The sequence below is a fragment of the Heterodontus francisci genome, chromosome 10, assembly GCF_036365525.1.
Source record: "Heterodontus francisci isolate sHetFra1 chromosome 10, sHetFra1.hap1, whole genome shotgun sequence".
NCBI lineage: Eukaryota > Metazoa > Chordata > Chondrichthyes > Heterodontiformes > Heterodontidae > Heterodontus > Heterodontus francisci.
Genome location: NC_090380.1, coordinates 60840045 through 60865457, shown reverse-complemented (window position 1 = coordinate 60865457; position 25413 = coordinate 60840045). Strand labels below are relative to the sequence as shown.

Genomic DNA, 25413 nt, shown 5'->3' with positions numbered 1-25413 from the left:
GCATGGGAGGAGGCATTTAGAGTAGGAAGAAGCTCATGTGGAGTATAAACACTGGCTTAGACCTGTGGACTGCATAGCTTGATTCTGTGCTATAGATTCTACGTAATTCTGTATACTTGTTTCATATCGCTACAGATGTGGGTTTGGATTTGAGGGTTGTCTGATTCTTGAATGCCATCTGAATACAATCTGTGCTCGATCTGCATGATAGAATACTCCACATAAATGATGGGAGTCACCATTTAGGGAGAGAGAAAAGATTTCATTATCCACCCCAATTTACACAGTTTATATTGGATGAATAAATGCAATTACCATTGGCAGTGGCAGGCAAGTTCAGAATATGTGTCGAAGTAAAATATCACATTTTAATCTTGATTCAAATTCCATTTTGTGTCAGGGAGGAAAATCAAGTAAGAATCAATGCATGAGCACTATTTCCTATAAAGATGTATAAAATAGTCCATGAATGAACAGACAGTGAGATTCTTGCCATACAGACTTTTTCATTAAGTCCTATTCCACTCTACTTCTAACAGCATTTTTATTCATTTTCAATCCAGTGTTGTTAATAACGCTACTGACATTTATGTAGAAATATTCAGGAAAGTTTTATTGAACATATCTCACCAAAGCTATTGTATTATTCTTTTAAGAAGGATGCAGAGAATTAATTAAATAAGTCAGTGTATTACTGCTGCATTCACACAGACACTACAATAGAGGCCAAACCTATTCTTGTCTCACATTGAAGGCTATTCTTTCTCACATCCATCAAAAACATTCTGTGTTGAGGTAGCTTGTCATTGCTTTGTGTAGCTTGCCCATTACTTGTGCTCCCTGGTTGGCTTGTGCTGTCCCCGAAATGAATTGAAGTGCTAATGTCAGCTGAAGATGACAAGTTGCTGAGGTCCATCATGTGCTATGGAAAACTATGCTATGGGAATGCTATTAGGAAGAATACAATAACCATAAGGCCATTCCTTCTATCATTATTCAAAATGAATCATGTTGCAAGCTAGAATGAAAGCAAGCTGAAACAGCTATGTTCTGATTATTGTTTGAAATACAGGCCTTTACTTGTAAACATTTACAAAGATGGTAAATATTGTTCAATATAGCAACCTCAACGGCTCAGTAAATTTATTCAGTGAGTAACTGAGCCATGCACATCAGGAATGTCTAAGATTTGATCCCAGGTCTGTGCTCAGTTAGCTGATCTCAGTGTGGCAGTGGCACCATTACAATATAACCTGCTGGAAAAATCAGGCAGGATTTCCTTCCTCATGGTATTCAATGCCACCTTTGGGAAGTGAGCATGCCCAATGGGGCTTGCCTGTCTACCAAACCTATTACCTCAAATATGAATAATAGCGACTTGGATGAAGTACAAGGAACAACGGATCCATACCCCAGCAAGCATTCAATACCTTTAGGGAAGGACAGCAGAAAATGGCAAGGGAGAAAAGTGTTATCAGCCAGAATAACACTTAAGAATGAGAGGAAAAAGGACATCATCAATTGAATGCAATTGAAAAGACAACATGTATCCCTGATTTGAAGGTTTTGGATTTCTACAAAGTTTTGCCAGAATTGTGTGGTGCATTTGGGAGGTGGCTTACCATCTTACCTGTTGGAGGGTACACCTTTTCCGCCATCAAGGAAGGACAAATGTTGCACACAGATGTCACATATCACTCTGTAGTAGTAAAGTAAGTAATGGAAAAATTTTCCATCTGATTCTTCATGGTAAAAAAAAATCCATGGAGTAGAATTGCAGCAAAAGGTGAGAAAACCCTCAAATGAAAACCCAGCATAGTCAGGCTAATAGCTCAATAGAGGTTTTACTTCATCAAACCTGAGGTCATTCAATTAACCAAACTAGCTACCCATTTCTTTTAGAAAACAAAGCAGTTGTTCCTCCTTATTCTTCAATATCTGAATTCGATATAGGTCATCAGTCGTTATCATTGTAAGGCTTCCAGTGTTTTTTCCGCAAAACACAAAAACAGTACCTCCCGCTACAGACTTTATAATGCGTTAGTGCTTCATTCCATCTATTTGTGGCCCTGACCTTTTTGTAGCAAAGGCGTGACTATGGGAGAACTAATGCCACAACAGACTTCTCATTTCTGTTTGCTATCCTTCATAAATCCCCAACCACCGCTGACATCAGGGTTAACAGCATTTTTTATTGTGACACATGTGAACTGTAAGTGCATTTTTTTTGCCATGTCAACTCAAGTTTAAAGCAAAGTTGAATACTCTAAGCTTTCAAGGCAGTAATATCCACTAGGTCAGAGAAATTCATTGCATTGAAAAATACTGTCCAAATGATTGTATAAAAAAATAACCCTTTCAAAAATGATTTAGCAGTTTCAAGTTTGATCACAAACTTATATGTGAATGAAAATTATAAGCACATGGGGCTGGATCTTGGCGGCGAGCTTCACAAATGGCGGCCCAAAGAGCCTGGGGAGTATAAATTGAACAATAAAGTTACTAAAAAAAAGTTAAAAGACAAGTCAGTGTGTACCCTATTTTTAGGACAGATTGTAGAAACATTCTTTTCGTGCTACTGAAATTTAAAGATTTTAACAGTAGATTTAACTTTAAACACTTGGAAAGCAGAAAAGACACCAGAGCAAATTCAATTCCATTGCTTCATTGCTTTAGTCCAGACAGACCATTTTAAAAAGAATAATTTTATAAAGTACATTTCATGATCTCAGGATGTCCCAACGCTCTTTACATCCAATGAAATACTTTAAAGTGCAGCCACTGTTTAATGTCGGAAATATGGCACCCAATTTATGCACAGCAAGGTCCCACAAACAATGTGGCAATGACAAGCAGTCTATTTTCAGTTGTTGGGTTGGGTTAAGGATAAGTATTGGCCCGGACATTGAGGAGAACCGCTCTCCCCCCGCTCTTCTTTGAAATAGTGCCATGGAATCTTTAAAATCCACCTGAGACACCAGAAGGGGCCTTGGCTTAACATCCCATCTCAATGATGACACCTCTGACAGTGCAACAATCCCTCAGACTAGGGTGTCAGCCTAGATTTTGTGCTCACGTCCCTGGCATGGGGCTTGTGCCCACAACCTTCTGACTCAGAAGCAAGAGTGCTACCAACTAAGCCACGGCTAACAAATTTGAACTTGAAAACTTTTTGTTTTCACTCTTAAGATTTTATATTTTTCTGCTCCCAATCTCCAGCAAAAGTCACATCCAAAGCATGAACTGAATCTGTATATAGCTATATACTGTTACTTCAAATAAAACTTTGGTCGATTTAATGTTAAGGAACATAAAATATGATGCTTAGAGGATGACACTGGGGCAACCTGGTTTATTAAAATAGGCATACTTAAAAGTTAACAGTCCTAAAATAACAGGCATGTCTGTGCACTACCAAAAGTCAATTCAGAATGATTAATATCCTATGATGATAAAAATCCTTCGCATGAACCTACATAGTGGTATCATATCCCACTGAAATAAAGGGCTGAATTTTACTGCAAGCTTCAGAACCCTGACATCAGGGCAAAAAGTGGATCCCGAGCCCTCACTTGCTGGCAGCAGGACTGGCTCAGTGATTTTACTGCTGATGCTGCTGGCCCAATAAGAGGGCTGGCAGCTCGGAAGCCTCAGCAGCGCCATTGGGAGAGGTGGGCACTGACAGGTACTTAAAAATTAAAATTTAGGATGTCTGAGGGTGGCAGGCGCACAGAGCGGTGGGGAATTGCCTCCAGGAGGATCGTTGGGGCACAGGGGCCATCTTTCGTGCCCGCAGCCCCCCTCTTTGGGCCATGGAGTCGCCAGGTCTGATGGCTTAACTCAGGCTGCCACAGGGAGGCAACCTCCATGAAACTGGCAGCCTCCCCATGGGGCAGGGGACCACTCTGCCATCAGAAAAATTCCAGCTCCCCTGTAAAATGGCCCATAATTGGGGCCCTTAATAATGCAAATCAGCTGCCCGCCTCCATGGAGTGGGCACCTGATCCACCTTGCAGGCAGCCTCCTGCCCGCCACTGGGAAACTTCCCTGGCGCCAGGACAGCGATGAGGAACCATCCCGACATGGCTCCCGTCTATTTTACCGGACCTCAAACGCATTCCTGCCAACTAGGAGCCAGTGAGATTCAGCCCAATGTAACTACTGTATTCAGCCTGAATATGGCCATAATTAACATTAAGTCTACAAATTAATTTGGTAGATTATATTTCATCTATTTACAGCTTTGAGAGAATGTGAAATTCTTCAAAAGGTTTTAAGAATGGGGTACTTTGTGTGCTATTTGGAAAACTGGAAAGGATGTGTCTTTTTTGTACACAGTAGATTTCACTCCCGGATAATATACAGGTTGGTAATGTAATTAGTCTCTATTTGAAAATGAAACAGACTATTAAAAAAATTCAAGCTGGTCCTTTTTGTAAGTGAAATAAACATCAGATTTTACCATCTTGTTTGTTACTTTGCACATGCTAAAGCTTCCATATTGCCAAGTGTTTCTGGTGAAAAGAAGGAATCGTGCTAGGTGATAGTGATAATTCTATTAAAGAATGAACAATCCAATATAAACACACTGGTACTGTATTTTACAAAAAAGGCTTGGCATACAAAGTGAAACATTAAACCTGCAGCAATGGATGCCATGTGTTGAGGAAAATCATATCTTATTCACTATGACTTTTAACATATAAATGCTGGTAATTATGATACACAAATTGGTAAAAAAAAAGGAGCTTTTTAGGTTATTTGGTTTAAAGGAGATCACCTTTCAATTGAAAAGAATGTTTCACAGCAGTAGCTGAAAACTGAAAAATACTGCACAAAACAAACAAGCTGATTGAAGTTGGCTTATTGCAATCAAGTCAGGATTTTTTAAAAGGACAATTGTCAAAATATATTTTAGCAAATTCACAGAAAATATCCCAAGTTACTACTTCTAATTCCATGGTATTCCTTTCTAAAATATCCTGATTCATGAAGACATCAAAATAAAAACTATGCACTAGTATTAAAGCATCTTTATTTGAAAAAAAAAGTACATTTCAGAAACAATTTTGTCAATAGAAATGCTAATTATAATAGTTATTGTAACCTATATAATGAAAGAATATCACAATGTTTTCACTCATCATAGTGTCATTTACAGATTGTGATATCCCTGGTTACGACACTGCAGCTTAGAGTGGGCATACTATGCACAGCCCTTCACCTCCAATGACCCGGAGTCAAACACAGTAAGTGAGAATAAACAAAAATATCACTTTGCTTCAGCAGTAGCTAGAAGTTGAAATGGAATGAATAGTGGCTGCTTCCAATTAGTCCTCTGTGAATAAAACTTCACAGACAATGTCACTCTCAAAAGCATGAAAATGGAAATGTCACTAAGAACAGTGCAGAGTGCTCTTCAGATTTCAAGACTGGGGCTACATTGTTAGAGATGAGACGTGAGGTGGATAGGGCAAGCACCACTGTTGCCAGTCCAGGTTTACTTTGTATGACTACTAAAGACAACAATGCTCCGAAAAACACTTGCGTTTCAGAAAACAAAACACCATCATTCATTTCATTGATGTAATGTTACTATATAATACATTTATCTAAACCTTTTCTTTCTTACAGCAAACACTATCTACCTGTCATTTCATTGGATTTCACCAACAGGATCGTTAACTAATGAGGTGCGAGATGTTACAGAGCCCAATCACCTGTTAAATGTTAGCACAACTGGAATGGGGCAGTGGCCACCATAATTTCGGAAGGGTCCGAAGAAGGGTCACTGACCCGAAACGTTAACTCTGCTTCTCTTTCCACAGATGCTGCCAGACCTGCTGAGTGATTCCAGCATTTCTTGTTTTTGTTTCTGTGTTTGGTTTTCTTACTGTACTTGTCAACTGTAGTTGGAGGAAATTAACTAGCACTTTTACTTACAAAATTGGAGTTCACACATTAACCTTGTTCTGATGTTATATATATAAAAAAAATTCTTGTCCTAAGATAATTTCTCTGGAAAAAAGGGGATTTGTCCTCGGTGCTCCTATTGTTATATCAGTGAATAATAGGGAGGGTCTACAAACAGCAAGTCTTAGCTCCATGAATGGCCAGTTTTGATGCCAGTCGTATTTATATATATTCTGAGAGTTGTAGGCACAAATACATACTGAGAGCTGAAGCCTATGAGAGCTGAAGCCTATTATTTTGCTGAGTCTCTAGCTGAGATGGTCTGGTTATTCCCTTGAACTCATTCTCAGAGAGGTACAGACCTCCAACAAAACACCGTTGGAGGTAGTTCAGACACCGAAAATTCTATTGTACCATCTTTATATAATTATTTCTTGTGTATATTTATTTATTTGGATACAATAAGCATCTCCATCTTTTCCTTTTGATAAAGTGCTCTGCCCATAAGGGGTGAATAAATAAAAAGTTATAGCAAGTATATTATGGTCAGAGTACAGTTACAAATCATAAATATAACATGCCATTTAATTAGCAACACATGGGACTCAAAACTTCTTAAAAAGATAGTGTTCATAATTACCATATATATTTCTCTCAACCATTCTCACAGCTAAATCTTTCATACATTTGAACAATTTCTGAGCTTTATAGTTTGTGAAGTAAATTAACTTGTAGAAACTGTACTAATAAGTATGTACAAAGCCCTGAGCAAGCTGAGCCTGATATGATTGCAACTATTACCATACATATCCATCTATTTATTAAATTCATACCTTAATTGTAAATCAGTGCAACTTCCACAATTTGCTGACATACATAGGGCCCCAAATTTGACCCCTTTCTGGCACGATTAACTGTCCATGCTGTACACCTTCAGCAAATGTGAAATTATGAGAGAGGGAACATGCTAAGTCTGTTAAATCCACAGCCTGAATGTTGTCATAAGAATTCAAGACAGAGGCCACAACATCATCATTTTCTGCTTGAGACAGCGTGCATGTAGAATAAACCACTGTCCCTCCAGGACGCAATGCCTCAACAGCTGACCTGCAAGTCACCAGTAAAGAGACAGTTAGGTCACTTCCATCAGACACAGAACAGCAAGTTGAAAAATGGATCTTTTATTTCTGTAACTAGACAGCAAAATAACTTTTCATAATGCATCATCTCTATGAAACAGTACTTTTTATTTGGGCTTCAAGTTGTGCCATGGTGCACCCTCAATCAATCTAGGTTGCAGTAAAAATTTCAAGCAATAAATAATGTTTCTGAAACAAGAATTGGCCACTTATGGAAGAAAATATGATTTAATTTTGAACTTCAATTCTGTATTAATACCTAGGAAAGACAGAAGAAAAAGTTATCAGTTCACATAAAACTTTCTTCTCGAAGTAGAGTTAGTATTGGAATCCCGCAACATATACATAGTTTTTTTTTAAAGCTAAGCATTTCTAGCAGCTATATAATGAAAGTACTCCATCAAAAAGGTAACCTACCTGTGGATTCAATTCCTCTGTGAACCATTTTTAGAGCACCCTTTTAATATATTTGCATACATTTCTCTTTGCACTATTTTAATAGACATTAAACAATTTAAAATAAAAGGGTTAAAATAAAATAGATTGCTTGACAACATGAAAAACATGAATTTAAGTAAATGCATTAACAAATCTGCTAAAAATAGCACGGGGACAATTAAACCAATTGATATTTGCACAAATGTATAAATATATACCGGGGGAGGTGGTGGCGGCGTAGTGGTGATGTCACTGGACTAGTAATCCACGGACCCAGGCCAATACTTTGGGGACATGGGTTTGAATTCTACCATGGCAGATGGTGAAGTTTGAATGTAATTAATAAATCTGGAATTAAAAACTAGTCTAATGGTGACCACCAAACCATTGTCGATTGTTATAAAAACCCATCTGGTTCACTAATATCCTTTAAGGAAGGAAATCTGCCATTCTTACCTGGTCTGGCCTACATGTGACCTTAACTGCCCTCTGAAATGGCCTAACAAGTCAATCAGATGTCAAGGGCAATCACGGATGGGCAACAAATGCTGGCAATGCCAGCGATGCCCACATCCCATGAATGAAGTAAAAAAAACATATAACAGTCTTTTAGATCAACCTTTCAGTAAAACACACGTGGATTTGTCAAAGATATTTTTCAACCCGGTTCATTCTCTCATGTTTTTTCAATTGCAGAGCCTTGGGCTGAATTTTCGCCCCCATATGGATTAAGTAATGGGGTGGGCGGGTGCAAAAATTTGTGCCACCGGCCGGTGTGCTGGGATCATCATGCCTCCCAGGTCATTTTCCGGATGCGGCACAGGGATCGGAATTGCTACCTGCTGCCAACTGAGGCAAATTAATGGCCTATTTAAGCCATTTTTCCAGTCGGTCTGCAGGCTCCCGAGATATTGGGGACTAGCTTCAGCTGCCTGGAAGTGGCCACCAGGTGGCAGACTGGGGTGGGGGGGTGGCGAGGCAGCACTCCAGGTAGACTTTGAGACCCTCCCTACCTGCTTGGCCACAGCTGCAGTCGCAGGACACTCTCCACAATCATTTTCCCTCCACAATGGTGGCCCAGCTGCTGCGGCTGCTCCTTCCAAGCTGCAGGGCCTCCTATTGACCCTCCAGCTTTGAGAGCCTGCCCGCCATCCTTAATTAGATGGCAAACCCACCCTCTGGTCACTAATTGACCAATTTGGGGAAAATCACTGCCAGGACTCTGTTTCCCACAGTGGGGTCCATACCTCCATTTTGCCCAATGTCAGGGACCCTGCCCACCATCAATATTATTATAGATATAAATGGGACTATACTTCAAATCATATTATCAATCTTATAAATTTCTTGATGAAATAGATCTGTTGGATCTATACCAGTTATAACACATAATAAAAGTAATTACCAAGACAGTATAGCAGCATGTTAAATACACACTTGACTTAAGACTGATATCCCAAATCAAGCATTCTAAGATGGTAACATATTTTGGTGACATGTAAAAATAGCAACCTTATGGAAAAAGGACTTTCCAAATAAGTGTTATGCTCAATTAACCCGTTCCCTAATTCAATTTATAACAGTAAAGTGATAATCATTTGAAAAGATTTTTTTAAAAGTTAACATTACAAAAGACTGTGATATTTGGCAGTTTGTAGTGAGCACCTGTCCATATAAATCTTATTTTATGTAATTCTGAAATTTAGTGTGCTTGTACTAAATGGATTACAGGAATCATGAGTTCCTGAGAAACAGATAGCAACTGTTAAGTCAATAAAGAAAGAATTGATTCAATAAGGATATGCATTATGGATCGAAGCCCAGTTTCCAGTAAAGGGTGATTCCCTCAGCATCGTTGTTAAGCATTTAGAAGGATGAAGGCCTTGTAGGTCACAAATTATCAGATGAAACAAAGCAAACAAATATTTTTCATACACATCAAGCAGCAAAATGCTAATTTACTTTCAACTAAAGCACATTGCAGCTGATGCAACCTCACTTTTACTGCATCTTTGATAATCTGATAAATGACGCGCACAGATAGTTAAACAATTTTCTACCTCCACACTATATACAGTGCTGTTGATTTAGTGAATCATTGTGTTTCGGAGACACTGTTTCATTCCAGTACCTCTAATGTAAACAAAGCCAGTTTTACATGATATATATTTAGTACCGCAGGATCATTTCCTATTGTGAATGCTTGTAAAGTATATATGATTTAATGAGAAATGTACTTAGGAAAGAAATTACTTGTTTTACTTTGACCACGTAATTGTGTCATTTTCATATCTGATTTTTTTTCAAATGGATATATCAGATTGACACAAAAAATGATGCCAATAAGTGGCAAATAATTCATAGCTCATTAGGCATCAGATGAAAATGGCCTCTAAAATGGTGTCCTGCACCTACAGCTTTGGACTAATATTAGAAAGCAGACATTCAACAGTACACTGTGTAGTACTGTCACAGCAGTACACTGTAAAGCACCGTCAACGCAGTACACTGTGTAGCACCGTCAACGCAGTACACTGTGTAGCACCGTCAACGCAGTACACTGTGTAGCACCGTCAACGCAGTACACTGTGTAGCACCGTCACAGCAGTACACTGTGTAGCACCGTCACAGCAGTACACTGTGTAGCACCGTCAACGCAGTACACTGTGCTGCACCGTCAACGCAGTACACTGTGCAGCACCGTCAACGCAGTACACTGTGTAGCACCGTCAACGCAGTACACTGTGTAGCACTGTCACCGCAGTACACTGTCAGGCACTGTCACAACAGTACAAGGCGTAGCAGTATCACAGCAGTACACTGTGTGGCACTATGACAACAGTACACTGTGTAGCACTATCACAACAGTACACTGTCAGGCACTATCACAACAGTACACTGTGAAACACTATCACAACAGTACACTGTCAGGCACTATCACAACAGTACACTGTGAAACACTATCACAACAGTACACTGTCAGGCACTATCACAACAGTACAAGGCGTAGCAGTATTACAGCAGTACACTGTGATGCACTGTCACAGCAGCACACTGTGTAGCAATGTCACAGTCGTACAATGTGTAGTACTGTCACAGCAGTACAAGGTGTAGCACTTTCACAGCAGTACACTGTATAGCACTGTCAACGCAGTATACTGTGTAGTACTGTCACAGCAGTACAAGGTGTAGCACTGTCACAGCAGTACACTGTCAGGCACTATCACAACAGTACAAGGCGTAGCAGTATCACAGCAGTACACTGTGTGGCACTATGACAACAGTACACTGTGTAGCACTATCACAACAGTACACTGTGAAACACTATTACAACAGTACACTGTCAGGCACTATCACAACAGTACAAGGCGTAGCAGTATTACAGCAGTACACTGTGAAGCACTGTCACAGCAGTACACTGTGTAGCAATGTCACAGCCGTACAAGGTGTAGTACTGTCACAGCAGTACACTGTGTAGCACTGTCACCGCAGTACACTGTGTAGCACTGTCACCGCAGTACACTGTGTAGCACTGTCACCGCAGTACACTGTGTAGCACTGTCACCGCAGTACACTGTGTAGCACTGTCACCGCAGTACACTGTGTAGCACTGTCAACGCAGTACACTGTGTAGCACTGTCAACGCAGTACACTGTGTAGCACTGTCAACGCAGTACACTGTGTAGCACTGTCAACGCAGTACACTGTGTAGCACTGTCAACGCAGTACACTGTGTAGCACTGTCAACGCAGTACACTGTGTAGCACTGTCAACGCAGTACACTGTGTAGCACTGTCAACGCAGTACACTGTGTAGCACTGTCAACGCAGTACACTGTGTAGCACTGTCAACGCAGTACACTGTGTAGCACTGTCAACGCAGTACACTGTGTAGCACTGTCAACGCAGTACACTGTGTAGCACTGTCAACGCAGTACACTGTGTAGCACTGTCAACGCAGTACACTGTGTAGCACTGTCAACGCAGTACACTGTGTAGCACTGTCAACGCAGTACACTGTGTAGCACTGTCAACGCAGTACACTGTGTAGCACTGTCAACGCAGTACACTGTGTAGCACTGTCAACGCAGTACACTGTGTAGCACTGTCAACGCAGTACACTGTGTAGCACTGTCAACGCAGTACACTGTGTAGCACTGTCAACGCAGTACACTGTGTAGCACTGTCACAGCAGTAAACTGCGTAGCACTGTCACAGCAGTACACTGCGTAGCACTGTCACAGCAGTACACTGCGTAGCACTGTCAACGCAGTACACTGTGTCGCACTGTCACAGCAGTACACTGTGTCGCACTGTCAACGCAGTACACTGTGTAGCACTGTCACAGCAGTACACTGTGTAGCACTGTCACAGCAGTACACTGTGTAGCACTGTCACAGCAGTACACTGTGTGGCACTGTCACAGCAGTACACTGTGTGGCACTGTCACAGCAGTACACTGTGTGGCACTGTCACAGCAGTACACTGTGTGGCACTGTCAACGCAGTACACTGTGTAGCACTGTCACAGCAGTACACTGTGTGGCACTGTCACAGCAGTACACTGTGTAGCACTGTCACAGCAGTACACTGTGTAGCACTGTCACAGCAGTACACTGTGTGGCACTGTCACAGCAGTACACTGTGTGGCACTATGACAACAGTACACTGTGAGGCACTATCGCAACAGTACTAATTCAGTGCAGTTGAATAGTTGACCTATTATTTGCTTAAATGGTCAATGGCTCTATCCATAAGAAAAGTATTCTGACAAGTGGAAGTATTTTCTACTTCATGTATTATTCAACATAAGCTTTCAATGGCCAACTGGTCAATGGCTTTCCTAACCACTGAGGTTCCCTGCATCGCTCTCTCAATTTGCTGTCTACTATATTTGGCGAAACATCCCAATTCTTATACACAAGTAGATAAAACTCTACTTTTGATAAGTAGTGTTAATCATTATCATTTTCTGGCATGATCTTTAGTGACAGATCTTTGAATATAACTGAAAATGACAACAGTGTTCAATTTACCAAAAATAAAGTTGCATGTCCAACCCACCAGGAAGCAGCTAATTATTTTCAACAATTTTCATATCTACTTTAACTTGTGTAATAGTTATACACATCATTGTATACCTGCTATATTTAATGGTTTATAGTTGCTTTAAAATAATTTGACCACAATGAACATAAGCTAGTTTTGGCTATTTTCACCTCCACTAATTCGTCAGCAAGAAAAGTTCTTTAAGCTATATCAACAGTGCCACCTGATGGTGAAGGGAAGAATTTGCAAACAAGCTGCAAGCAATTAAAGATGATTTGATCTGAGTACAGAATTCATATTCACAATATTTATCACTCATTCTAATTATACACTATGAATTCCTGATCCAGTTACTCAGAAGAGCTCAGAAGTGTAACCGTAATTCAAACATTACAGTTTACCCACTCAGGATTTCAATTTCCTTCTTACAGAATATTGACCATGCATTTAACTTCACTTAAGACAACATGAAATGTTAGAATTCTCACCACTTCTCCTACATTAGCACCTCCATGTAAATAATTTTTGTCAATCTATTTGCACAGTAATGTGTGGCATGCTTGCTGTAATCTCATTTCAGTAGAATAAATGTGCAAGTTAAGCAAGATGTAAATTGCCAATTTGTTCACTGGAGAAGCAAAGAAATTTTGATGTGAATAAGACAGGGTATAACATTTATTGGCTAGTATTCAATAAAGCTAAGATATATAATGATGCAGTTTGATGAATGCACAAAATAATGCATAAGAATTGTAGACAATTGACTAAAAAATGGTGTCACACATCAACTGTTGTGTATATTGCAATGACTTTATAATCAATTCTACCACATGCAGCTTTAAGAATTAAAGAAAAAAAAATTGGGGGAAATTATGAGCTCAAAAGTCGGCTTTGTAGCACCCAGGTTTTCAGTGAATGGAGTTGTGTCCAAAAGAGCATCTGGACCATGTAAGCACAATTCTGGTGTGGGCCATGCCGAATGCAAACAAGAGGTGTCCTTTACCCATGTCAGAAGCAGGCACTCGGCCCCATTATGTGCATGTCAGTGGCCTAATGCCTATCCCTCTTACAACTCTGGCTTATGCCTGAGGCAGCCAGCATCAGTACCAATTGCCTCTGGAAAAACCAATGCTAAACAGCATAGAATGAAACAAAAAGTCACCCTAATCACCATTGCTTCTGGTCCCAAGATCCTCGACCTCACTCCCGACTTCAAATTCCAGGCAAAACACTGCACCCGCCCCCCACCCCCACATCTCTCCCTGGCCTGAGTCTCCTAAACCCCTCCTGCACCACCGCACTCGCACTTTGAGGTTTGCAGGCCCCGGCAACGTTCTTTCCTAACCTCAAAACAAACCCATGATTGTATTCTATTGACTTCAAAGGAATAAAAATCAGGTGAGTTCTCTAAAGTGGGGGGACAATCCACCCTGCCTCATTGCTAACCAGGCAGTGAAGAGAAAAATCTACTCCATTCAGAGGATTCTAAGTTTGAATCTCACCAATGACTGGCAGTTGAACTCATTTAGCCTCTGCAAGCAAGGTAAGCCACTTTGCAGCAAAGCTTTGCTAGCTGGCTTTCATCTGATGATGGTGCTATCTTTCCCTATGTGGAGAAGCATTCAATGTGCAATCATTCAGAAGTCTTTATCTCAAGGCTGAAGAGGTTCAAAATTTAGATGTAACAAAATTGAATTAAAATCAGCTCCTTACATGGTTATACTATGGATGTTTCTGTCATTTGTGCAGCGAGATAACCATTGTGCATTTTTGATTGGTTATCTTTGCAAACTAAAATGACTGACATGTATAAAAGCAGCACCTCACTATGCAGTGATTCGAGATGAAACACTTCCATGTGAGAAAGTTCTGTGTTTGAGTTACTCCCCTTATTGGTTGAATACACTGAGAAACTATATACTGCTCATCATTTATTTTATCTACAAATAAAGCACTTTGTTGGTGCTCAGTCAACCTTCAAAATGATAAGAATATGCATATGAAAGCATATGAGGTCACAATCTTTAGTAACCCCAGATCACTCAATTGCTTAACTAAGAATTGGGCAGTAAAACTATACTCCTGATGGTAGGGAATGTGAGATCCAGCCACAGCAGTGACCGCTGTCACTGAACCCAAAAGAATATCTTGCATGGATCCAAGGGGAACTAATATTTGTAACAGACAGGGAGAGAGAACCTATAAGGCTGAAAGCATAAGGGAGTAACTCAAACACAGAACTTTCTCACATGGAAGTGTTTCATCTCGAATCACTGCATAGTGAGGTGCTGCTTTTATACATGTCAGTCATTTTAGTTTGCAAAGATAACCAATCAAAAATGCACAATGGTTATCTCGCTGCACAAATGACAGAAACATCCATAGTATAACCATGTAAGGAGCTGATTTTAATTCAATTTTGTTACATCTAAATTTTGAACCTCTTCAGCCTTGAGATAAAGACTTCTGAATGATTGCACATTGAATGCTTCTCCACATAGGGAAAGATAGCACCATCATCAGATGAAGGCCAGCTAGCAAAGCTTTGCTGCAAAGTGGCTTACCTTGCTTGCAGAGGCTAAATGAGTTCAACTGCCAGTCATTGGTGAGATTCAAACTTAGAATCCTCTGAATGGAGTAGATTTTTCTCTTCACTGCCTGGTTAGCAATGAGGCAGGGTGGATTGTCCCCCCTGCCCCCCCACCATACTTTAGAGAACCCACCTAATTTTTATTCCTTTGATGTCAATAGAATACAAATGTTATATATAATCTACATAGGTTGCATAGGTTGGCATTCCACTCTGCCCAAGTGGTGAAAACAAAAATATACCCTTATGTTAGTTCAACAGTGAACTAATAGTTCCTTATATGCTTTATGTATTTTAAAAGCTATCCAATTGCTGTACAAATAGGATATAAGGCACAATTGTTCACATATGTGATGACAAACAAGTTAACATGGTTTCTAGAGATTTAGACATCTACATTGCAAATTGCATTCCAGTGAAGCGCATGGGTAAGGCTTCCACTGCTATGTCCAGACTGGCCAAGAGAGTGTGGGAAAATGGCGCACTGACACGGAACACAAAAGTCCGAGTGTATCAGGCCTGTGTCCTCAGTACCTTGCTCTACGGCAGCGAGGCCTGGACAACGTATGCCAGCCAAGAGCGACGTCTCAATTCATTCCATCTTCGCTGCCTTCGGAGAATACTTGGCATCAGGTGGCAGGACTATATCTCCAACACAGAAGTCCTTGAAGCGGCCAACACCCCCAGCTTATACACACTACTGAGTCAGCGGCGCTTGAGATGGCTTGGCCATGTGAGCCGCATGGAAGATGGCAGGATCCCCAAAGACACATTGTACAGCGAGCTCGCCACTGGTATCAGACCCACCGGCCGTCCATGTCTCCGTTATAAAGACGTCTGCAAACGCGACATGAAATCGTGTGACATTGATCACAAGTCGTGGGAGTCAGTTGCCAGCGTTCGCCAGAGCTGGCGGGCAGCCATAAAGACAGGGCTAAATTGTGGCGAGTCGAAGAGACTTAGTAGTTGGCAGGAAAAAAGACAGAGGCGCAAGGGGAGAGCCAACTGTGCAACAGCCCCAACAAACAAATTTCTCTGCAGCACCTGTGGAAGAGCCTGTCACTCCAGAATTGGCCTTTATAGCCACTCCAGGCGCTGCTTCACAAACCACTGACCACCTCCAGGCGCGTATCCATTGTCTCTCGAGATAAGGAGGCCCAAAAGAAAGAAGACATCTACATTGCAAATTGCATTCCAGTGAAGTTATTCTGAGTTCTTTAAATTTGCTGCCAGTAACATCTTCAGTCAGTCATCAGAAATTGCTTGGAGATGTGGACAATGCTATTAAATTTGTCATATTTTGGCATGTTATCTAATGACATTAACAATAACCATGACCACTACCTTGGTTAAACACTACAAGCTACCACGCATTTAAGTCATTAAAAAGAAACCAACGATAACTTCAGAATATTCAAGAATATATTCAAAAGTAAAATCAAAAGATTTATTTTGCATTTGTCATAATTGGCTTATCTGCCATCATAATAGTTTTCTCAAGTTTGCCACCGGTATGGGTGTTCCCTGTCTCATGTCTGAGGTCTGCTGTGGACTAATTGATAGTGATTGCTTATATTTAAAACTGGAATATTTACAGGTTGTGCACTAGATTTTGGCTTTTTATCAAACCTGTTCTAGCCTCTAGGCAAACCTTGCTCTTCTGCTGTATGTATGTGAACACCATAGACACTATAGGCCAAATTGGCCTCCTTTTGTGCTGTACTATTGTATGATTCTATAACCAGAGAGTGGGACTAACTGGATTGCTTTTCATATGAGCCAACTAGGGTCAATGGACTATTCTGTGATGCTATGACTTATGGATTTAATTTTGTGGCTTTTGTTAGGCAAAGTAAGTAATGGGTATTCCTCAAAGAATGTATTCCTGTAGAGCCTACTGATAGAATGTACAATTAGTTAATTGATAATAGCTGAGGAGTACAGCACCAGTACTGTTATCAATTAGCTAATTGTACATTTCTATCAATAGTCTCTGCAAGCTGTTTTACGTGCAAAGTATTATGTAAACATCAACTTAATTCTACTAATGATAAATAGATTTACAAAATGAAGAGCCAGTCTGCTCCATTTTCATTCCATACAGAGGGTGAGTGCCACGTTGTTTGAAAAGTCACAACACATCAGTTCCATTTGGTAAAACCTAAGATATTAGAGAAAAGAGAGCCACATGTCGGAGCTGCAGGCTGACAAGCCCCCGGGTCCTGATGGACGTCATCCTAGGGTGTTAAAAGAAGTGGCTAGTGAGATAGTTGATGCGATAGTTTTAATTTTCCAAAATTCCCCAGATTCGGGGAAGGTTCCATTAGATTGGAAAATAGCGAATGTAACTCCTTTATTCAAAAAGGGAGACAGAAAGCAGGAAACTACAGGCCAGTTAGCTTAACATCTGTCTTAGGGAAAATGTTAGAAGCTATTATTAAAGATGGTATAGCAGGACATTTAGAAAAATTCAAGGTAATCAGGCAGAGTCAACATAGTTTTGTGAAAGGAAATCATGTTTAACCAATTTATTGGAGTTCTTTGAGGGAGTTACATGTGCTGTGGATAAAGGGGAACCGGTGGATGTGTTGTAATACGATTTCCAGAAGGCATTTGATAAAGTGCCACATCAAAGGTTATTGCAGAAAATAAAAGCTCATGGTGTAGGGGGTAACATATTAGCATGGTTAGAAGATTGGCTAGCTAACAGGAAACAGAGAGTAGGCATAAATAGTCATTTTCTTGTTGGCAAGATGTAATGAGTGGTGTGCCACAGGGATTTGTGCTGGGGCCTCAACTTTTTACAATTTATATAAATGACTTAGATGAAGGGACCGAAGGTTTGGTTGCTAAATTTGCTAGGAAATAGGTAGGAAAGTAACTTGTGAAGAGGACATGAGGAGGCTACAAAGGGATATAGATAGGTTATGTGAGTGGGCAAAGACCTGGCAAATGGAATATAATGTGGGAAAGTGTGAAATTGTCCACTTTGGCAGAAAGAATAAAAAAGCATATTATCTAAATGGTGAGAGATTGCAGAGCTCTAAGATGCAGAGGGATCTGGCTGTCCCAGTGCATGAATTGCAAAAGGTTAGTATGCAGGTACAGCACGTAATTAGGAAAGCTAATAGAATGTTATCATTTATCATGAGGGGAATTGAATACACAAGTCGGGAGGTTATGCTTCAGCTATACAGGGCATTGGTGAAACTCACCTGGAGTACTGTGTACAGTACCGGTTTCCTTATTTAAGGAAGGATGTAAATGCATTGGAGGCAGTACAGAGAAGGTTTACTAGACTAATACCTGGAATGGGCGGGCTGTCTTACAAGGAAAGACTGGACAGGCTAGGCTTGTATCTGTTGGAATTTAGAAGAGTGAGAGGCAACTTGATTGAAACATATAAGATCCTGAGGGGTCTTGACAGGGTGGATCTGGAAAGGATGTTTCTCCTTGTGGGAGAATCTCAAACTAAGGGTCAGTGTTTAAAAATAAGGGGTTGCCTATTTAAGACAGAGATGAGGAAAAACATTTTCTCAGAGGGTCGTGACTCACAGAATCACAGAATAATACAGTGAAGAGGCCCTTCGGCCCATCGAATCTGCACCGATGCATTAAAACACCTGACCTGTCTACCTAATCCCATTTGCCAGCACTTGGCCCATAGACTTGAATGTTATTATGTGCCAAGTGCTCATCCAGGTACTTTTTAAAGGATGTGAGGCAACCTGCCTCTACCACCCTCCCAGGCAGGGCATTCCAGACTGTCACCACCCTCTGGGTAAAAAAGTTCTTCCTCAAATCCTCCTTAAACCTCCCGCCCCTCGCCTTAAACTTGTGACCACTCGTAACTGACCCTTCAACTAAGGGGAACAGCTGCTCCCTATCCACCCTGTCCATGCCCCTCATAATCTTGTACACCCCGATCAGGTCATCCCTCAGTCTTCTCTGCGCCAGCGAAAACAACGCAAGCCTATCCAACCTCTCTTCATAGCTTAAATGTTCCATCCCAGGCAACATCCTGGTGAATCGCCTCTGCACCCCCTCCAATGCAATCACATCCTTCCTATAATGTGGCAACCAGAATTGCACACAGTACTCCAGCTGTGGCCTTACCAAAGTTCTGTACAACTCCAACATGACCTCCCTGATTTTGTAATCTATGCCTCGATTGATAAAGGCAAGTGTCCCATATGCCTTTTTCACCACCCTATTAACCTGCCCTTCTGCCTTCAGAGATCTATGGACAAACACGCCAAGGTCCCTTTGTTCCTCGGAACTTCCCAATGTCAGGCCATTCATTGAATACTTCCGTGTCACATTACTCCTTCCAAAGTGCATCATCTCACACTTTTCAGCATTAAATTCCATCTGCCACTTTTCTGCCCATTTGACCATCCCGTCTATATCTTCCTGTAACCTAAGACACTCCACCTCACTGTTAACCACTCAGCCAATCTTTGTGTCATCCGTGAACTTACAGATCCTACCCCCCACATAGTCATCTATGTCGTTTATATAAATGACAAACAATAGGGGACCCAGCACAGATCCCTGTGGTTCACCACTGGACACTGGCTTCAAGTCACTAAAACAGCCGTCTGTCATCAGTCTCTGTCTCCTACAGCTAAGCCAATTTTGAATCCACCTTATCAAGTTACCTTGTATCCCATGTGCATTTGCTTTCTTGATAAGTCTCCCATGTGGGACCTTGTCAAAGGCTTTGCTGAAATCCATGTAAACTATATCAACTGCACGACCCTCATCTACACACCTGGTCACATGCTCAAAAAATTCAATCAAATTTGTTAGGCATGACCTCCCTCTGACAAAGCCATGCTGACTATTCCGAATCAAATTTTGCCTCTCCAAGTGGAGATACATTCTCTCCTTCAGAATTTTCTCCAATAGTTTCCCTACCACTGACGTGAGACTCACTGGTCTGTAGTTCCCTGGCTTATCTCTACAACCTTTCTTAAATAGTGGGACCACAATAGCTGTTCTCCAGTCCTCTGGCACCTCCCCCGTGGCCAGAGAGGAATTAAAAATTAGGGTCAGAGCCCCTGCAATCTCCACCCTCGCCTCCCACAGCATCCTGGGACACAAATCGTCCAGACCTGGAGATTTGTCCACTTTTAAGCCTACCAAAACCTCGTCACTCCCTATGACAATTTGCTCAAGAACCTCACAGTCTCTCTCTCTAAGTTCCATATCTACATCCTCTTTCTCTTGGGTGAAGACAGATGTGAAGTATTTGTTCAACACCCTACCAATGTCCTCTGGCTCCACCCACAATTATCCCCCTTGGTCCCTAATGGGTCCTACTCTTTCCCTGGTTATCCTTTTCCCATTGATATATTTATAGAATATCTTGGGATTTTCCCTACTTTTACCAGCCAGAGCTTTCTCATATCCCTTCTTTGCTCTCTTAATTGCTTTCTTGAGCTCCATCCTACACTTTCTGTACTCCACTAATGCTTCCATTGATTTGCTCTTCTTGTATTTGCTAAAAGCCTCTCTTTTCCTTCTCATCGTACCCTGAATGTTTCTGGTCATCCATGGTTCTCTGGGCTTGTTGCTCCTACCTATTACCCTAGTGGCAACATGTTGGGCCTGTACCTTCCCCGTTTCCTTTTTGAATGCCCCCCACTGCTCTTCTGTAGATTTCCCGATAAGTAACTCTTTCCAGTCTACCTTGGCCAGATCCTGCCTTATTTTACTAAAATTCGCTCTCCCCCAATCCAAAAACTTTTTTTGCAACTTGTCTATTTCTTTCTCCATAACAAGCTTAAATTGTACCATGGACTCTTTGGAATTCTCTTTCTCAAAAGGCGGTGGAAGCACAGTCTTTGAATATTTTTAAGGCAGAGGTACATAGATTCTTGATAAGCAAGGGGGTGGAAGGTTATCGGGGGTAGGTAGAAATGTGGAGTAATCAGTTTAGCCACGATCTTACTAAATGGTGGAGCAGGCTCGGAGGCTGAGTGGCCTACGTCTGCTCCTAATTCGTATGTTTGTATGCAAAAAAAATTGTAAAATAGACATGCATTTCTGACATTCTTAATTTTAAAATGTTTTTGGTGACATTTTTGGTCTTCAAGGTGAAAAGCATCACTCTTTGCACCCAGTATCAGCATCCTGTACTCCCAGATAATATTCAATATGGGTTAAGTATAATGCAGGATTCTTCATTCAGTCTTTATTTTTAAAAGTTTAATCCAAATAAAAATTTCGGTTACATTTTCTCAACGACAAGTTAGAGATGGAGAAATTGAAGGCAATTAGAAAAACTCAGCTAACCTTTTATACCCATTTCTTTCCAGTAATTTTATGACTATTCTCCACCAGAAATGGAAATCATTTACCCCCTGCACAAAGATGGCAACAACAAATCGCATTTACATAGCACTCCTCGCATAAAGGAACACCTCGTTCAAGCTGAAGAGATGGACACCAAGTAGTGAAAGGAGGAAATTTATATTTAGAGGGGGGAGACTGAAAAAAGGCCAAAGACATAGGTTTTATAGGGACTTTGGAAGACAAGGAGGTTTCAAGTGAAGTGGCTTTAGGAAAGCATTCCGGAGGATCGTAGCATTCTGAATGGTCTTCAATGGTACAGCTGAAGAGAAGGAAGTCATGTAATTTGGAACCAGAGGAGTACAGAATGTAAAGATATATGGCTGGATAAGATCGCTCAGGTAAGTTGGAAAGAGGACAAAGTGGGATCTAAAGCTAAGGATAAAGATCTTGAAATAAATTGCTGAGGTACAGGAAACCAGTACAGCTTTGAAAAGATATGGGGTAATGGAGTTGATCCTCGAGTTGATAAGGTGGCGGCTTAGGTTTTTGACAGCAGAAGGAATGTGCATAAATATGCAATGTTCTGCTTGTGGATGAATGTTACCTTAGTGGGCCAGACATGGAGTACAAAATTCAACACAGGGTCAAACAAGATGAGGATAAACCTTGTAAAGGTTCCTTGCATATTCTTCCGTCCACAAATGACTCCGCAAGTTGAAACTTTGTGTGTCAGTGCTAGTTTCACTGGATGAAGAAGAAATGTGGAGTAAGTCTGATCAAGTCAGCTAAAATCAACTAGAGTACTGAACAGTGAACTGATATTGCATTACATCTATTCTGTTAGAATGTGAAAAAATGCATTTATCAATGTAATTTTAATACCAATTTATTAACCTAAAAATAAACTTTAAAAGTATCATTACTTTCTTACACTTACTATAAATTAAAGAGCCAAAAGGCACAGCACCCTCTACAGAGCATTTGAGACTTGTGTGAACAGGGCAACTATATATCTCCTTAACCAATCAGAATGAAGAATCGTTAATGAGTATTGTAGAGTCTGAATCAGGAAGTGTTGGTGAGAATATTGAATTCAACGACACATCAGGTAGAGAGAGTGAAAAAGGGAGTTGGAAAGAAAGACTGAATTAAGAGAGAGAAAAATGGACAAAAAGTAAAAAAAAAAATTATGTTTAAAATCTTCAACAATAATTACCTGAACGAATGCGGCTCCACAGTTGTTACATTTTTCAGTGCCAGAGAGGTTGTTTGGCAACAATTAAGACTTATCACACCATTAAAAGGGTAGTTTCACTGCATTGGACAAGCCACAACATTTTGGGCAAGTTTAGTTCATATCTATGGGGCAAGTACAGCAACTTCACACCATTCCATGTATTTCAATGCTCTCGTTGAGATAACATTTTTGCACAGCTTTTGAAGCAGCAGAGCAACTCGGACAGCAAATTTCTGATTTCCATGTTCAACTGTGCATGTGCAGTCTTGGAAGTTGCTGTCTGATTTCCACATAATTGTGAGCACTGTTAGCCTCACTGTTATTTCTATTGCAAAATCCAGGTTCATTGCTATTGCTTGTTGCTTAAAGACCTGCTACATTTTTCCTGTTATTTTTCACAAGCAAATTAATTTACATAATGCTGTTTAGTTCTTGTCTTATTTCACCTCATTCCAGTTACACAACTTAAACTTCACACTGCTGGTGTTTTATAATCAGTAACTGAATTAGAACAAGATAGCTACTGCAATTAAAAGAAGAAATAATCAAAATCTGCTTCTCCCTGGAGATAAATATGGCTTTGGGTAAGTAGGAATCGATGATATCATGATGCATAAGGCAGCACAACTTTGTGGAACAGGCTTGATGAACCATTTGGTCTTATCGTGTCATTTTCATATATTTCATATGCTATAAAAATATAGAAAAGTAATAAAATCATTATACTATGCTGATTAAGAGAGATATTTTTGGAATAACATTACCTTCTCCCCATCTGAAAGAACATAGAATCATAGAAAGTTTAAGGAATAGTAAGCGGCCACTTGGCGCATCATGTCTGTGCCAGCTGAAAAACGATCCACCTATTCTAATCCCACCTTCCAGCATTTGGTCAGTAGCCCTGCAGCTTACGCCACTTGAGGTGCATATCCAGACTCCTTTTGAATGAGTTGAGGGTCTCTGCCTCAACTACCCTTTCAGGCAGTGAGTTCCAGACCATCACCACCCTCTGGGTGAAAAAGTTTTTCCTCATCTCTCCTCTAATTTTTCTACCAATCACTTTAAATCTATGCCCCCTCGTCACTGGGCTATCTGCTAAGGTGAATAGACCCTTCACCTCCACTCTATCCAGGCCCCTCAAAATTTTGTACATTTCAATAAGGTCTCCCCTCAACCTTCTCTGCTCCAAGGAGAACAACATCAGCCTATCCAATCTTTCCTCATAACTGCATTTTTCCAGTCCCGGCAACATCCTCGTAAATCTCCTCTGTACCCTCTCTGATTCAACTACATCCTTTCTGTAATGAGGTGACCAGAACTGCACATAGTACTCAAGTTATGACCTAACCAATGAGTTAGACAGTTCCAGCATAACCTCCCTGCTCTTATATTCTATACCTCAGCTAATAAAGGAAAAGATTCTATATGCCTTCTTAAGCATCTTATCAACCTGTCCTGTTACCTTCAGGGATCTGTGGACATTCACTTCAAGGTCCCTTACTTCCTCTACACTCCTCAGTATTTTCCCATTAATCGTGTATTCCTTTGCCTTGTTTGACCTCCCCAAATGCATCATCTCACACTTCTCCAAGTTGAATTCCATTTGCCATTTTTCTGCCCATCTGACCAGATCATCAATATCTTCCTGCAGCCTACAACTATCCTCCTTGCTATCTACCACAAGGCCAATCTTTGTGTCATCTGCAAAATTCTTGATCACGCCCCTACATTTACATCCAAATTGTTAATATACACCACAAAAAGCAGGGGACCCGGTACTGAGCCCTGCGGAACACCACTGGAAACAGCTCTCCAGTCGCTAAAATAGCCGGCAACAATTACCCTCTGTTTCTGCCACCGAGCCAATTTTGTATCCACCTTACTGCATTTCCCTGGATCCCATGGGATTTTATTTTTTTAACCAGTTTGCCATGTGGGACCTTGTCAAAAGCCTTGTTAAAATCCATGTCGACCACATCAACCTCATCTATCTTCCTTGTTACTTCAAAAAATTCAATCAAGTTGGTCAAACAACTTAGCATATGTAAGAATCGATGCAATGACATTTGTGTCGGAAACCCCACATACCAAATGGAGATATTAATTTCATCGTGTGGATTTTTACTGCACACTGTTACAAGTAATTATTAAAATAGAACTAGCAAACAAAATGGCCACTCACAATTTGCATATGAAAAAAACAAAGAATCAGGCTGGTGATAGATGTGATTATGCTGCCTAGCCAGAAAAATGGGGTGCTCTTTGATTCACTTATCTGGGATAGCCTTATCAATGGGGTCGTCAAAAGTCATTGACACCCATTGACCCACTTACCAAGTATGTCTAAACAGCCTTGAATTTCAAAGATCATTCCAGAAGATGCTGATTCAAACACAAAGAGCTGGTCACATCACATGACTGCTTGGGCCACTCTGGAGATTTGTGAGTGGAGACTCAGAAGTCGGACAGTAACTGAGATTCAGCAAAGGAACATCCCTCCTCTCTCTCCAGTAGAGATCCTGAGAAGTCTCAAGCTGCAGCTAGAGGAAGATAAGTCTACAGATCCTTACAGTTAGCAACCAGGGGAAAAGGAGAAAGCTTCTCTTCTGCCTTCCGGAACCTGAGAAGCAACTCCAAACCACGTGTGGCCAGCAAGGACTTCAGGACTACCACTTCCACTAAGGACTCTGGGACTAAACTTCAGTATTTAAATTCCATTTTTATTAAGGACTCTATCTTTTTTTCTTCT

The 25413-nt window shown here is 40.7% G+C and overlaps 1 protein-coding gene across 1 annotated transcript in view; it reads right to left on the bottom strand.

Annotated features, from left to right (window-relative positions):
• Positions 1-5014: 5014 nt before the first annotated feature.
• Positions 5015-25413, bottom strand: part of nsun3 (NOP2/Sun RNA methyltransferase 3) — a 70310-nt gene continuing 49911 nt past the window's right edge. The window contains exon 6 of the mRNA XM_068040604.1: positions 5015-7020. Within this exon, the coding sequence (XP_067896705.1) occupies positions 6759-7020 (262 nt within the window). The 3' untranslated portion in view covers positions 5015-6758. The remainder of the gene's footprint in view (positions 7021-25413) is intronic.